Genomic DNA, 16,340 nt, shown 5'->3' with positions numbered 1-16,340 from the left:
AGCCCAGCACCAGGTGCTGAAGACCAATGAGGACTGGGGCCAACACAATGGCTTAATTGGCAAAATCTCCACCTGCAAGCACCAGCATTCCATATTGGCACTGGTTCTAATCCCGGCAGCTCCACTTCCCAACCAGCTCCCTGCTTGTGGCCTGGGAAAGCAGTAGAGGATGCCCCAAAGCCTTGGGACCCTGCACCGGAGTGGGAGACCTAGAAGTTCCTGGCTCCTGGCTTTAGATTGGCACAGCACCGGCTGTTGTGGTCACATTGGGAATGAACCATCGGATGGAAGATCTTCCTCTCTGTCTCTCCTCCTCTCTGTATATCTGACTTTGCAATAAAATAAATAAATAAATCTTAAGGAAAAAAAAAAGAAATAGTCTCGTGTCATAGAGACAGGGGCAAAAAGGCCAAGGCAGGGCAAGTGTCATTTCCACCTTGTGGGCAGAGAGTCTCTGTAAGCCTTGACCTTGCCCATGTGGCAGACCTGTGGGGAAGAGGAATGGAGACTCCTGGGATGGCACAGCCTGAGATGAACATGGCTGAGCGGTCACACACTCCCAAGGGAGACACCGCGTCCCCTGCATGGAAACAGAATCCAGAGACACTGAGCAGCTGGCCTTGGTCTCGAAGCAGTACAGCGGATCCCTCAGCGTACTGTGCTCAATCAGAAACGAAGACACAGCACCACCAGCCTGCTAGAGGGCAGAGAAAACCTCACACAGCAGAGCCGACGGAGCTCAGGCTAGCCCTCTGACCTCACACAGCCGAGTTGATGGAGCTCAGGCTAGCCCTCTGCCGACAATTATGAAGAACATTCTCTTCTGTTGTTTTTATTTAAGATTTTTTTTTATTGGAAAGGCAGATCAGGTTTACAGAGAGAAGCAGAGACAGAGAAAAGATCTTCCATGCATTGATTCACTCCCCAAATGGCCACATCGGCCTAGCTGAGATGATCCAAAGCCCAAAGCTTCTTCTGGGTCTCCCATGTGGGTGCAGGGTCCCCTGGCTTTGGGCCATCGTCTACCACTTTCCCAGGCCACAGGCAGGGAGCTGGATGGGAAGTGGAGCTGCTGGAACACAAGTGGCACCCACACAGGAACAAGGTTCTTTCAAGGTGAAAATTCAGCCTGGGCCATCAGTCTGGGCCTAGAACATTCTCTTCTACTCTGTGCTGTACCAGCTACCACACTACAGCCAGGGACGCAACACAGAGCGACACAACGGGTCCACCATGATGCCAATGTCTGTTCCCCACTCCAACACCACCAGCTGTAGGATTCTGAAAGACACAACCTCTGTGCCCCTCTTTCTCTCTTCTGTGAAGCTGCACAGAGCTTCCATGCAATGCACGAGGTCATGTATGTGAAGCACATCACACATGTTAGCTCTCTGCCCTAGACCAACAATGGCTGCTGAGACGGCGGTAAGGACGCCGACTCTTCCTTTACTGAGAAGAAAGGCTGGCAGCTCTGCCTGCCAGAGACCTTTCTATCAGAGACCGAGTAGACACGCAGGTCAGGTTAGGTGCACACACTCTCCTTTATCTTGATCCATGTCTGCAAGAAAGCCAGTGAAAGGCACGTACCCGGTACTGCCACCTGACCGACCTCGTGGGAGAACAGAGCAAAACTGTACCAACCTACAAGACAAACAGTCTGTGAGGACTTCGGGGCTCCAAGAGCAGCAAGGTCAGTCCTGGTTCTGCCGCTGAGCGGACACAAGCTCCTGGCGTCATGACCCTACGCTCAGCCCCTAAGGTGGCAGGAAGGGATCGAAGCAGGGGCCCACAAAAGGACGGAGCATCGTATAGTCATCACTCTGTCTTGCAAAGCTCCCAAGTTTTATCCAACATGGCTACTGCAAGCAGCTCTACGTCCCAGCAAATCTATTGGTGGAATCTCTACTTCTCCGTGTATTTTCACAGGTACACGAGGAAACATACACATATTTCTTAACTATGTTGGCGGCAACCACAATTAGAAACAACTGTATTAAGTACTACGGGGTCCTAGTGAGATAAAGCATGGTCCTGGCAGGGAGGAGGGCCGTTGGCAGGGGTGGGCGGATGTGGGAAGGGTGACCTCTTACCTTGAAGGCTAATTTTTAAGTTTTGAGTCTGGTAAACACCTTTAGAAAATGAAATCTAAACAGCCTGAGATGGAGGACGAGAATTTTAACTCACCTTTAGTTTCCAGAAGGTGGTGTCCATCCCTGCCCCGAGGTTGAGGATCTGACAACGGCACTCGGTCCTCCGTAGGAACGCCTTTATGAGCTGACTGACACCATGGACACGAGCAAAATATCCTGAGACAGGGAGAGAGACGAGCCGTCACTCAGCGGCATCAGAAACTCGCCCTGCAAAGCTCACTCCGCCAGGAGAGTCGGACAGACTTCAGGCTGGCACTGTGGAACAGCGGCCTGAGCTGCCATGCTGCCGCCCATGTCACAGCACCAGGTTGGGTCCCAGCTCCCTGCTAACGCGCCTGGGAAGGCAGAGGAGGCTGGCCCAGGTCCTCGGGCCCCTGTCACTCAGGTGGGAGCCCTAAAGGCAGCTCCAGGCTCCTAGCTTCAGCCTGACCCTGCCCTGACCACTGAGGCCATGTGCAAATGGAAGACTCCCTCTCTTACCTTTTTTTTTTTCAAATCGATAAAACAAATCTAAAAAAAAAAAAATATTTTCCCTTCTTCACGCTCCAAGATTTATCTGTTATATAAGAACTAACAAGTTTGGAATTCTCTTTTTCCAGTTGTTAGGAACAAGTCAGACACTAGCTGTTTAACCTTAAGAGAATAACACGCTGTCATACTTATAAAGACAAGCATTTTCACAAGAGACCCGAAAGAAGCTCCTGGCTTCAGCTCAGCTCAGCTCAGCTCAGCTCCGGCCACGGCGGCCGCTTGGGGAGTCAATCAGCAGGCGGGAATATCTTTTCTGTCTCTCCTCTCTGTAAAAAAATTAGTCTTTAAAAAAAAAAACTTTCTAAAAAGAAAGAAAAGCGTTTTACATCAAAACTCTTGCAAAATGAGTGCTCCAAGGCTCCTGTGAAGATACTCAGGCCTTGGGCAGAATGCAAAGTTTGGGTCGAGGTAACTGGCAGATGACTTTTAAAGTCAAGGTAGCCATGTTTCTAAGCTGAGGCGTCCATCCCCACCCTGAAGCCACCAGGGCCTCTAGGTAACATGGGGAGAGCGTGGTGGCGGGGGGCGGGGGGCAGACAGGTAAATGGAAACCTAAGAAAATTACTTGTGGAAGGCTGGGGAAAGCCCACAGAAGGTGAAGCAGTGAGAAGGGGACTGGCGGGCAGGCACCGGGCCGCAGCAGGCTAAGGTGTGGCTTGGGACGCTCCCCCCTCCAGAGCACCAGCCTGGGCTCCTGGCTGCTCTACACGTGCTGTCCAGAGCACAGCCCGGGTGCCTGGTCCCTGCCCCACAGGTGGGAGAGCCCAACGGAGCTCCAGACTCCTGGGTCGGTAATGGGCGAACCCTGGCTGTCGGGAACGTTTGGAGAATGAACCAGCAGAAAGAAGATTTCTATTTCTCCCTGTCATTCTGTCTTTCAGATAAATTTTAAAACCTAAAAAAAGGGGGGTGGGATCTAAGCAGACTGAATCAAACTGTTCAAAATGTGTGGGTGAAGAGTTTGTTAAATTACACAGCATAGCCCTGGCGTGTTGGCTAAATGGCTAACTCCTCACCTTGCATGCGCCAGGATCCCATATGGGTGTCAGTTCATGTTCCGGATGCTCCACTTCCCATCCAGCTCCCTGCTTGTGGCCTGGGAAAGCAGTTGAGGACAGTCCAAAGCCAGGGGACCCCACACCCGTGTGGGAGACCTGGAAGAGGCTCCTGCCTTTGGATCAGCTCAGCTCCGGCCACTGTGGCCATTTCAGGAGTGAACCAGCAGATGGAAGATCTTTCTATCTCTCTGTAAATTTGATCTGCCTTTAAAATAAAAATAAATCTTAAAAACAATCACTTGAGAGGTAGAGTGAAAGAGAGATCTTCCATTTGCTGGTTCATTCCCAAATGCCTTCCAACAGCCGCACACTGGCCAGGAACTTTATCGTGGGTTGGGCCATTATCTGCTGCTTTTTCCAGTACATTAGCAGGAAGCTGGATCGGAAACAGATACTCATGTCCCAAGTGGCGGCTCACTCCATTGCACCACAAAACCCAGCTCCAAGGACATCTGAGAGCAGCCATTTTCAAACTTCTATAGCAACCTGGCAGCATAAGATTCTATCTGTTCAAAATACTAGTAAATCATTCTTGTCACACTTTGTGGAAACGCCCATGAGGACTGTAAATGGAGGAAAAGAACCCTTAGCACACACTCCAGGGGCAGCACATTCTTAGCGCATTGCTAGCCATTCCTCCAACCTCCACCTCATCCCTCCCCCAATTCAGAGGTTCAAATCCCAGAACAAGGAGAGAGCAGGAGGGGGAGGAGGCTTGGCTGCTGAGGGTCAGGGGGAGGGGGAATTGCCCTACTGGATCCTGGCTCTACAACAGGTTAGGAAATCGGCCTCCAGGGCACAGGAGGGAGGGCAGCGTCACAGAACACACATCCACTCAGGAACCAGCACAAAAACACAAAAACACAAAAACTACCAGAACCAACCCTCAGGATCACCCTGCGGCCCAGAGGCCCTCCACACACCAGCGCGATAGTCATCCAGCCGTGCTTCCCTCGGGCTTGCCTAAGTCAGGCTCTACTCCCAAACCCAGTGACTTCGGCAGTGGGCACTGCTTGTACGGCTTGTCTTGTTAACCAACACCAACACACTGCTACACAAGTCATGTTTGACATGAACATAGTTCCCAGTAACAGCTGTTTAAACTAGAAATGATGTCCAACCTCACCCATAAAAGCAGCATCAAGGGCTCGGCGAGGTAGCCTAGTGGCTAAAGTCCTCGCCTTGCACACGCGGATCCCATATAGGCGCCGGTTCTAATCCCAGCAGCCCCGCTTCCCATCCAGCTCCCTGCTTGTGGCCTGGGAAAGCTGTCGAGGACGGCCCGAAGCCTTGGGATCCTGCACCCGTGTGGGAGACCTGGCAGAAGCGCCCAACTCCCAGCTTCAGCCTCTGTGATCGCTTGGGGAGTGAACCAGCGGACAGGAGATCTCTGACTCTCCTCTCTGTAAATCTGCCTTCCAATAAAAATAAATAACGTCTTTAAAATTTTTTTTTTTTTACCAAAGAGGACTATCAAATAAAATTATAATAAGATGCCATTTTCCATGTACCAGATTACCAGAGATCAAAAACTTCTCATGGGGCAGGCATTACGGCACAGTGGGTAAAGCTGCTGCAGCCTGCAACACAGGCTGAATGTGCAGTGTGGGGACAGCAGCACATCCCTGCACCCCGATCGAGCGTCCGGGTGTCCGACCCAGAACAAACTCCAGGAGCGTCAGGCCTCGGTGGGGATGCCAGCATGCCGGGGACGGGGGTCACTTGCCTCTGTTGATTTCGGGGGCCTTCCTCTCTTTGGACAGTCTCACGAAGTGCTGGATGTAGGGATCCTGCCAGTAGCCGAGGCTCACTGCAAACCTGAAAATGGACAGAGAGGAACAGAGATTAGCAGGTCCAGGCCAAGGTCCCGCCGCCAGGAAGCAGGTTAGACGGCCCCACAAGGCCGGCACACACACGCCCCATGCCCCGTTACAAACACAAAGACTCGGCCCACCACCAACTCTCTCTCCTCGTCCCATGGCTCCTCAACCTCCCCAGGGTGGTCACACCTCCCAGCCCTTTCCTCAGAGTATCAGCTCCTGTCCCAGGGTCTACATGCCAAAGAACCTCAGCTCACACCGCCTATGGGAGACGTGCAGCACACTTAACCCCTGGGCAAACTCACTGGTCTGGGTCAGCTGACTGGCACACAGCAACAAGAGCTCAGAAATACTCAGTAAGCACCACAAGTTCATCTCAGCGTTCCTCGACTGTCCAGGCCACACCACAGAGGTCACGGTGGGAAAGCCAGAGAAAAACCCCCAACCGTAACAAGCACTTGGGGTCCCCTGACGCCTCCCCACCCACGCACAGTATTTCAACTCTGGGAGCCAAGCCCCTGAGTCAGCACCCACCTCCGTGCCAGCCGTGGCAGAACCAGCCAAGAAGGACCTGGCTCCCTGAGGACACACCCTGCTTCTGCAGGCTGGGAGCCAGCTCCAGCTCTCTGCGTGCGTCTACGGCCCGATCAATACCCTCACCACTTAAGACACCCCGAGTCAGGCTTCTCGTGCTCACTGCCTTGAGCCTCCTGGCGGACACCCCAGGCAACACCAGGCAAGCTGCAGGGTAAGGAGTGTGTATGCATCGAGGCCCAGCACGAGACTCCCAGCTCCAACAGGCACATATCCCTTCTCTTCATTTTCTCTTCCCACAAGGCCTACCTCAACGTTAACTAACACAGGTGCTAGGTACCAAGTTCTACAAAAGAATGTGTCCCATAGCCTCTGTAACATTCGCACACCCATAAATGTTGGCAAGGAAGCTTCTCCATGCTTCAACTGAACACAAAGACAAAATACTTACCAGAGGACACAACACAGTTTGCTATATAAGTCCAGACCGACTAAGGAAAAAGAATGGACCACAGAGCTTTAGGACATTAAACTTCAATTCTCTAAAATGGTGCTGGCCAGACACTCTATTGAACAGTTTCCAATCTTTGAAAAAAAACATATTTCGGGAACAGTAAAATAGAAAATATCAGCTTGCATTCCAGGCAGTAAGGAGTTAGAACTTTTTCTTAACACTTCTGTTGCAGGTGTATGAGGGGTTTGAAAAACACGGCTTTCAAGGGACTCATCCGGTGCCACCTAATGGTGAATGCAGTATCCGCAGCTGAAACAAACCACAAGTGACTGCAGGTTCTCCCGCAGGTTGAAGGATGGGAAAAGGCGGGAGAAAAAATCCACCAGCCAGGACAGACCCCTGTCTGACTACTCCACACGCAAGCCACCTGCTCCATTGCTGGAAACTGAGCAGTTGCCTCCCTCAAAAACAGAAACTGGAGGAGTTTCCACGGCTGTCAGTACCACTGATTTAGCCAAGCAACGAGTGTCTTCTGTTTTGTGCTGGGCCCTGGTGACACAGAGGTGAGCAAAAAGAGGACAGACAAGATAACTACAAGATGATGGTGTGGCAGGCATTAGATGCAGCGGCTGAGCTGCTGCTGGGTACCTCTGCGTTCCACATCCGAGGTCACGTTCCCGCATCTGTGAGGGAGAGGATGACTGGGGCGGGACCCTGCAGTATCAACAATGACTGGCTCTGAGATTTCTGGTGTTTTCAAAATACATGTACATATATTTGCTTAAACTGTGTACAATAAGCATGATGCAAAATATCACCAATGTGAAGATAGATCAGCCAAACAGAAAAAAAAAAATAACCACTGCCGACTTACTTTGTTTTTATTAGCTAGAATTTTAATTCTGTAGTTACTAAAAAAGTTCTTTGGGACATATTCAATTATTACCATCTCTCTCTTTTGCACACACAGAGAAGGGTGGCTGGGGAGAGGGAGGTAAGTTGGTCAAGCCTTCGCTTTCAGGCTGTCGGCGTGGGCCCTCCGTGGCTCTGGCGATGTGCCAGCTCTCAAGAACCACAGGCTGCCAGACGCTCCTCCAGGCCAGCGGCCTCACTCCAAGTCCTACCAGAGGCTCTCTCTTGATCTCATCAGAAGTTTACCGGTCAAGGGCTTTCATCTGTCCACCAGCCTTCCGATCCACCTGCCCACTGGAGAGGCACAGAGAGCACGCTTCACCATGCCCAGTCACTCCCCAGAGCCCGTGATGACTGGGACTCAGCCAGGCTCAAGTCAGGAACTGGGAACTCCACCCTGGACTTCCACAGCAGGTGCAGGCACCCGCCCCCTTGGGCCCTCAACACAGCCTTATGCAGTCTGCAGCATCAGGGAGCTGGAGCCAGGAGCCTGAAGGGGCTGTGGGGTGTGGGGTACAGGCATCCTCACAGTGAGGCCACACTCCCACCCTCCCACCTGAGGCCACACTCCCACCCTCCCCCCTGAGGCCACACTCCCACCCTCCCACCTGAGGCCACACTCCCACCCTCCCCCCTGAGGCCACACTCCCACCCTCCCACCTGAGGCCACACTCCTACCCTGCCACCTGAGGCCACACTCCTACCCTGCCACCTGAGGCCACACCCCCACCCTCCCACCTGAGGCCACACTCCTACCCTGCCACCTGAGACCACACCCCCACCCTACCACCTGAGGCCACACTCCCACCCTCCCACCTGAGGCTACACTCCCACCCTGCCACCTGAGGCCACACGCCCACCCTCCCACCTGAGGCTACACTCCCACCCTGCCACCTGAGGCCACACGCCCACCCTGCTATATGGCTTTGCACCCAGTACCCATGACTGCAGCTCCTTCAGTGACCTGTGACCTGAAGCGTCCAGCAGCTGTCCCGCTGGCCACAGGCAGCCAAGCCTGCAACATGACCCACAGTGCCTGCAGGATACAGATGGCATCTGCTCTCAAAAGGAGCTGGGACGGAAGCATGCGCGTCACGGGTCTGCGTGTTGCCTCACGCACAATGGCAGCACTATCCAACACGTCACAGAGCACCAGCATTCTTACTGTACTAACATTCTCATACATTCATCTTTTAAAATCCTAAAATAGATGTCAGATACATAAGATCTGTTCTTGGTATATAAATTAATTTTTCAAAACCCCTAAAATAGCAACAGAAAAAAAAAGTATGGGAGTAATTCACAAAGGAAAAAACAACACTGCTTTGATGAACATAAAAAACTCAACCCTATCGATAATAAAAAAAATCAAAAATTTCAAAAACGCGAGCCCGGCATGGTAGCCTAGCAGTTAAAGCCCTTGCCTTGTACATGCTGGGATTCCATGGGTGCCAGATCTAATCCCGGCAGCCCTGCTTCCCATCCAGGTCCTTACTTGTGGCCCGGGAAAGCAGTCAAGGACAGCCCAAAGCCTTGGGACCCTGCACCCCTGTGGGAGACCTGGAGGAGGCTCCTGGCTCCGGACCGGCTCTGGCTGTTGTGGTCATTTGGGTTTGAATCAGCAGATGGGGGATACCTCTCTCTCTCTCTCTGCTTCTATCTCTGTAACTCTGCCTTTCAAATAAAAATCTTTTTCTTTTTTAAGATTTATTTATTTTTATTGGAAAGGCAGATATACAGAGTGGAGGATGAGATGGAGAGGAAGATCTTCCATCTGATGATCCACTCCCCAAGCAGCTGCAAAGGCTGGAGCTGAACCAATCTGAAGCCAGGAGCCAGAAACCAGGAACCAGTCACTCCCCAAGTGGCCTGTCACAGCTCAGCTCAGCTCAGCTGATCTGGACCCAGATGCTGCTTCTGGGTTTCTTACTTGGGTATAGGGCCCAAAGAACTTGGGCCATTCTCTTCTGTTTTCCCAGGCCATAATTATGGAGCTGGATCAGAAGTGGGGCAGCTGGACATGAACCAGTGCCTATAGCTGGGCCCCAAAACATTATCTTTTTATACGTAAATACCTACTGATGATCTTCAACAATCAAAACTACCACTAAGGGGTCCAGCATGGTAGCCTAGAGGCTAAAGTCCACACCTTGCATGCGTCAGGATCCAATGTGGGCACCAGTTCATATCCCAGCTGCCCCACTTCCCAACCAGCTCCCTGCTTGTGGCCTGGGAAAGCAGTCGAGGATGGCCCAAAGCCTTGGCACCCTGTACCCATGTGGCAGAACCGGAAGATTTTCCAATAAAACATAAATAGATCTTAAAAAAAAAAAAAAAGAACACACCAGTAAGAAGGGGAAAAGACTTGACTAGAACATACACAAAAGTTGCAGGCATGGCCAATAACTGCAATGAAAAAAAAATTAATACCACTTTTTAGCCACAAGAGAAAAACCATAATAAAATGCTACTTTACATCTGGTGTTCAGAACAAACAGTAATAAGTGTGAGGTGTGATCCCAGCTCCGCTCATCTGCTGGTGGCAACCGTGAACTCACAGCCACCTTGGAGAAGCCTGGCACGTGGCTGGATGGTCTCACCAGGACTAAGGAACTCCTCTCCTAGACTGGAACCTGGGAGAACTGAGAGGCCTTTCCCTTCCTGGTCCTCCCTCTCCCCTCTCCCACTGCAAATAAAAGCCGCTGTCTTACACTGCCAGCCTTGACCTGTCTCCTTGGCCAAACTCCTCAGGCTCCTGCAAGCCTGGCTTCTAAACAAGCAGTCAGTGTTAACAGCTCAAGGCCGCATCCTGAGGGTGACCCTTCAAGGATGGGCCTGAGAAGCTGCAAGGCTGCCTAAAGAACACGCCGTTTCTTCCAGTCAGTACTTGACCGTGGCTCCCTGTCTCCTAGTGCCCGTGGGAGACCAGGACTCTAACAAGTGCCCACCTGCAAACCCAGATGTGTTTCCTACGTTCCAACTCTCCTGTCTCGCTTTTTCTCTAAGAACAACAACAACAACAACAAAAAAAAACGATTTTCTTTATTTGAAAGTCAAACCTTACAGAGAAGGAGAAAGAGAGATCTTCATCGGTTACTTCCCAAATGGCCACACTGGCTGGGCTGGTTGGGCACAAAGCAGGAGTTTCTTCCACATCTCCCACATGGGTGCAGGGGCTCGAGCACGTGGGTCAGCCTCCACTGCCTTCCCAGGTGACAGCTCCAGTGCCACCGCACAGGGAGCCTGGAAGTTAAGAGCACCTGTCTTCAGCCTGGCCCAGTCCTGGCTGCTGCAGGGCTTGCAGGAGTGAACCAGCACATGGACAACCTCTCTGCCTGCCTCATTCTCTCTCCTTTGTTTCAAGTAGATGAAAACAAACTTTACATCTAAGACCAATAATTTTGGCAAATATTTTCCAAAGTTTAATCCATTCCTAGGGGAAAAAAAAACTCCATGATTTCTTTTACTCTCTCAATGGGCACATTTTATAGTTAATCTATCAACAATGTTCTAGCTGGAACATGGTGCAGTCTTACTGGGGACACACTGTAGCTCCTACCTTGAAAATGGGCCAAACTCTCAAGCTCAGCTGCTGGAGCAGAACTCTTCATCTCAGTTAGCAAGCTGGAGAGGGCTGGGGAAGCTCTGACCTTGGGGAAGCTCGCTTTGCAGACAGGTGGGTGATCCTGTGACCTGCTTCGATGATGAGGTAGGGTTGTAGGGAAAGGAGATTTTCTCAATTCACCTCAGAAATCGGAGTTAAGTTCTTCAGTTTTCACAATGGAAGCTCAACCTCATGAGCCTCAGTGTGGTTTCAAAAGCACAAAGCTCACTTCATCAAAAGCAGTCAAATAGGAAACCAGCTGTGCAGATCCCACAGGAAACATGACCTTGAACGCTGACCTTCAGCTCCTAATCACTTGAGCATCTGATGAGTACCTAGCGAGTACCTAGCCAGGTCTCCCATGTGGGTGGCAGTCCTTGGCCCATCTTCCACTGCAAGCATCCCAGCAGGAAGCTGGATCAGAAGCTGAGCAGTGGGGCGAGAGCCAGTGCTCAGACACTGCATGCTGGTGGTCGCAGTTTGCAGCTTTCCACTGCATCAGCTCTACTTTCAAAATGCATCCGTGTAAGTTCTCTGCAGCTCCCCCGTCACCACCTTGACCCAAGAATGGCCTCTCTCACTTGGGATATCCCCAGAGCTACTAACTCATCTCCCTGCCTTCCTTCACCCTTACCCCCAGCCCCGAGTCTGTACTTCACAAATAAACTGAAGTGATGCTCTTACAAACGCAAGGCTAATCCTCTGCCTGCGGTGCCCAAATTCCATATGGACACCGGTTCATGTCCCGGCTGTTCCACTTCCCATCCAGCTTCCTGCTTGTGGCCTGGAAAGTGGTAAAGGTATCTCCTTCTCTGTATATCTGCCTTTCCAATAAAAATAAATAAATAAATAAATAAAATCTTTTTAAAAAAATGTAAGGCAGACATGGGCCCATGTCTCCTACAAATTGGGCACAAGGCAGTGAGGGAGGCTGGCCCAGTTGGGCGCCACAGCTCTCAAAGAAACAAGGAGTGGGAACAGGCGGAGGCAAAAAATCTAGTACCACACAGTTCTGAAGAAACGGGTGCAGATGCAAGCACGCATGCCCTCTGCATCCCAGGACTCTTCTCAGAAGCCCGTTCACGGCTCCAGAGGCCCACGGGCCATGCAGGTGTGCGATTCCTGCAGAAAACCACAGCTTCACTGGCTGTAGGGTGCCAAACCCCACCTCCCCGTGACGTGTTTAAGGAGCTGCAGACACAGGGAGCTCTTTCACGCTGAGGAAAAGAACAGCTGAAATTATAAAACCCCATCCAACATGGTTGAGGAAGGCATGCTCTGGCTATAATACCATTCTAGAGCTTTCTTCCTATCTGCTTACTTTTTTTTTTTTTACATCAACAAATCTGCACACCTAACCCTCATGGCTATAAAAAAGATGTTATGTGTCTGATAATTTTGATGATGCTCTGAGTCGCTTAGCAAAGAACAGTCAATGGAAAAGTTACTTCTTATCTGACCCACCTTCCTCTGTGCCTCGACCCTCCCCTCCATAATCAGAGGCCCACATGGGTAGGTATCCCTCTCCACTATGTAATTAATACTAAAATTTTTTTATTGTAAAAACTTTCTGCTTGTACAGTGTTATAAAGGTGGTTATTAGCAACTGAAAGCTGGATAAAGCCTAGCATTACCCATCCACATTCACAAATCTCACCTGGCCCTGCCTGCCAGCCTCTGCTTGCCTAGCCATTGAATCAACCACCACCAGTGCCTACCACGTCCCACACGGCGCCAAGTATCCTCATACACAGTATCATTTTAACCTTCACAGCCAGTGGGTATTGTGATCACACCCATTTTACAGATCGGGAAATTGAGCCATGGAATGGGCTTTCTTTTTTTATTAAAACAGCGAGGAAGTGGGGGAACCCAGTGTGAGGATGTGGCTCTAGAATTCACGCTCATAACCGCCAGCATGCTCTCCAAGAACCACAAAAAGAACCAAGCTGACTTGACCCTCCTCCAGGATTTTCTCTCAGTTCCTTCACCAGGAACTGATGCCCCTCCCATGGTTGAGCTGAACTCCCTAGAGACCCCCTTTCTGTGCCTTTTTGTCGTCAGCTTAAAAATCACTGGCTGCACTGGGGGCTAATTCTGTCAAGTCAAACCACAGATCCACCTGGAGAGTGCATAATCTGGGAGTGGCTGTGGCCTGGGAGGGAAATAGTGGGCTCCTCCCTCTTGGGTTACCACTCCCACAGGAGGGCACGAAAACTAGGACAGGGGCTGGGGTGGCTAGACAGAGACACACCCAAAAACATCCGTGAGGGTTGGATAGTGGAGCTGGTTAGATGGAACCAGGCTTTAATACCCATTGACATGTACGAGAGCCGAATGGGATGTGGGACTGACTGAACTAGTCCGCTACACATACTGGGAAACCAGGGTAGGGGCGGGCCTGGTGGGGGGTGACTGTGGGTCGCTCTGACTAGGCTGTAGCTCCCACTGGTTTATGTGAGGGCCGAGTATGTGCTGGATTGCAACACCCATTGGTTCCAGTGGAAGTCGGGGCTGAAAACAGAACCAACCCAGCAATTGCAACCACCAGCTGATCCGGGCGATGGACTGTGCCATGTCCTGTACTTGCTAGTACATACAAGAATCTGGTCTGGGAACACCTCAAACTGCCGGACTCAGAACCCTAACCATGAAAAGACAGAGGACAGAACAAATCAATCAACCACCTTAGCTATACGTTGGCAGTGATCAACTAGGCAAACGGAGACTCTATGATGGACTACGTCAACCAGCGGATTCTTCAACGACCTCATCGTGCTTGGAGTGGCGAGACTGGCAGCAATTCATAACTGTTTAACTATCAAAACCACCTGAGCAAGACCCTCGGTGCCTGCCCCCCATCAGGGACCTGGGGTGGGTGGGAAACTGGGTGGGACTTCTCCCTCAATATCCCCCTTTCCCTCAGATACATGAAGGAAACAATATGGAAATAATAGTCTTACCCACTTTCCTATAGCCCTTGAAGCCTTTTTACCCTAATTAATTATGTAAAGATTGTCAAAAACATAATTTAAAAAATGGGGAAAAAATCACTGACTGTATCTGAGTAGCTGTAGCCATCTAAGAAGCTCTAATTATACATTCCACAGGTCATCCTTTGTTTCCTCTTTCTCGATTAGGCTGTGGAATTCAGGATTTACACACACAGAGTCTTGCTTCCTAAACCAGACCCAAGTAGGGTCCGACATACAGTGATGTCCCCTTGACGTTTGTCTGAGGCGCTGGAAGCAAGAACCCTCACCACCACCACGTCGGACCCTCTCCGTCTGATCACGACCACTGGGGAGCCCCGGGGTACCAGCTCTGCAAAGCGGTCAGGGACGGGTCGCCTACCTCTCACGGCCGTGAACTTCAGGTGCACAGCAGGAGTCCTAACAAATCGAGGACCTGCACAACTCCTCCAGGCCCTAGTCCCTGGCCTCAGGTCCGGGTTTGCAGGCAGGCTCCTGTTTCCAACAATGCCGAGGCCGGGCGCGCATGGCTCGGCGCCGTGCTCCAACTGAGACCCCGCTACCTGCAGGCCACAGGGGCGGTGGACCTGCAGGTCCACACAGGCCAGCGCCCGCCTCCCTCGGACCCCGCCCCCGAGCCCCTGAGGTACCTCTTACACAGAGAAGCATCCTCACAGGTGCCACGCACGCCCTCGTCGTCCGTGTCGCAGCTCGACGGCGAGGAGGAGGTGTTGAAGGACGGCTCCCTCAAGCTAGCGGCCATGGACTCGGAGGCTCCGGGGTGCCGTGCCCACCAGGGACATGAAAGCAGTGTAGACACAAGCGTCCGGGAAAAAGAGCGAGCCGCAAACAAGAATCCTCGAGAGCCAATGGGTTTCACCTGGCTCAGCTGGCGCGGCTCAATGACGCCGCCCACGACGGCTGCCCAGCGACCATCCTGCTCATTGGCGCCTCCACCACGAAGCTCATTGGACAACGTCCCTGCCCCTCACCCGACACAAGTGCTCATTGGGCGACTCTTGGTTCCACCCACACAACCCGGAAATTCGCCAAGGCATTGCGTAAACCGCGTCAGAGAGAACCTACCGCAGTGTTTTCGGGGAAATGCAGTCTTCGCTGCTTTGGGAGGCACCTGTTTTCTTCTAGTTAGTCATGAAGTTTTTACAACTGTAATTAACTCAGGGTGGAAGAGTTATCAGGATCTTCAGCACTGGGGCGAAGGGCAGAGGACCAGGCAGATCAAGTGAATTGTTAACATTCAGTCTGGGGCCCAGTGTCATTCAACAAATGAACAAGTTGGAGTTCTAAGTGCCTTGCACAGATAGCCTCAAAACGTCGTCAAAGAAACAATGAGGGAAGACGCAGACAAAATACAATGGAAACCAGCTGCAACGATCAACGGCTGAATTTCAAGCTAAGCAAAACTACTGTTGTGTAGAGAAATCTACACGGCCGGTAGAACATTCTACACAAAAGCAAAGTAATCCGGGGAAGGAATTAGGATATTGGTGGCCTGTAAGGAGTAGGAAAAGTAGGAGTCAGGAGGACAGAGAAAGAAGCAGGAAAGACACCAACACCTTTGCAGTTCCTCAAGTGGGAATGGATGTACCGCATGATGCTCATGTTCCTAAGCACATTTAAAATGCTCATGACTTAGCTCCAAGTGGGAAAGCAGTGGCACAAGGAATACCCCTCCTCCCACCGCTTTGGTGTTATCACTTCGACTCCTCTCTCCCTTACTTCAGATCCCTCCTGTGAGCACAGGACAGTGGCAAGGAGGCCAGAAACTCCCCTCGGGTCTCCCACATGCATAGCAGACACTCAGGGTTGTTGGGCCGTCACCTGCTGCCTACCCAGGTATGCATTGTTAGGATGAGAAGCCAGGTAACAGGGGCTCAAACGAAGCACTCTGATCGTGGCATGTGGGCATCCCAAGCAGTGTCTTGCCGTGTCACCAAGCAGCTGCCCACCAGGGACATGACTCTGATATCTCTAGTTGGGCACTTAGAGATCCTCCAGTGACACGTGAGAGCTGACAAGCTTTTAGGGGTGACCCACATGGGGACCTGAGCTGCTGACTCAAACCTGCACCCCTGATGCCAAACTCAGAGTTGAGCTTATTAGCAGTGTGCCGCTGGGATCAAAATTCTAGAGACGATATGGCAATTCTAGAGGTCTGGGACTCCTGCTGAGACTTCTGTGTGTCACCACAGAAGTGCAGCACAGGGCCTGCCCTTCCATCATAGGCCAGGAGGGCTGAGAGGATTGTTGGTTGCGGGTAAGAGTTCTTGTCCTGGCTGTTCCA

At 51.5% G+C, this 16,340-nt stretch overlaps 1 protein-coding gene across 1 annotated transcript in view; it reads right to left on the bottom strand.

The window, feature by feature from the left end:
* The window catches only part of LCMT1 (leucine carboxyl methyltransferase 1), a 29,578-nt gene extending 13,953 nt beyond the window's left edge, over nt 1-15,625 (bottom strand). The window contains exons 1-3 of the mRNA XM_004586832.2: nt 14,686-15,625; nt 5,466-5,557; nt 2,185-2,306 (exon numbers count right to left, since the gene is read on the bottom strand). Of these exons, the coding sequence (XP_004586889.2) occupies nt 2,185-2,306; nt 5,466-5,557; nt 14,686-14,798 (327 nt within the window). The 5' untranslated portion in view covers nt 14,799-15,625. The remainder of the gene's footprint in view (nt 1-2,184; nt 2,307-5,465; nt 5,558-14,685) is intronic.
* Nucleotides 15,626-16,340: the final 715 nt, after the last annotated feature.

The sequence above is a fragment of the Ochotona princeps genome, chromosome 24 (assembly GCF_030435755.1).
Source record: "Ochotona princeps isolate mOchPri1 chromosome 24, mOchPri1.hap1, whole genome shotgun sequence".
Taxonomy (NCBI): Eukaryota; Metazoa; Chordata; class Mammalia; order Lagomorpha; family Ochotonidae; genus Ochotona; species Ochotona princeps.
This window is presented reverse-complemented; position numbering and strand designations above follow the sequence as displayed.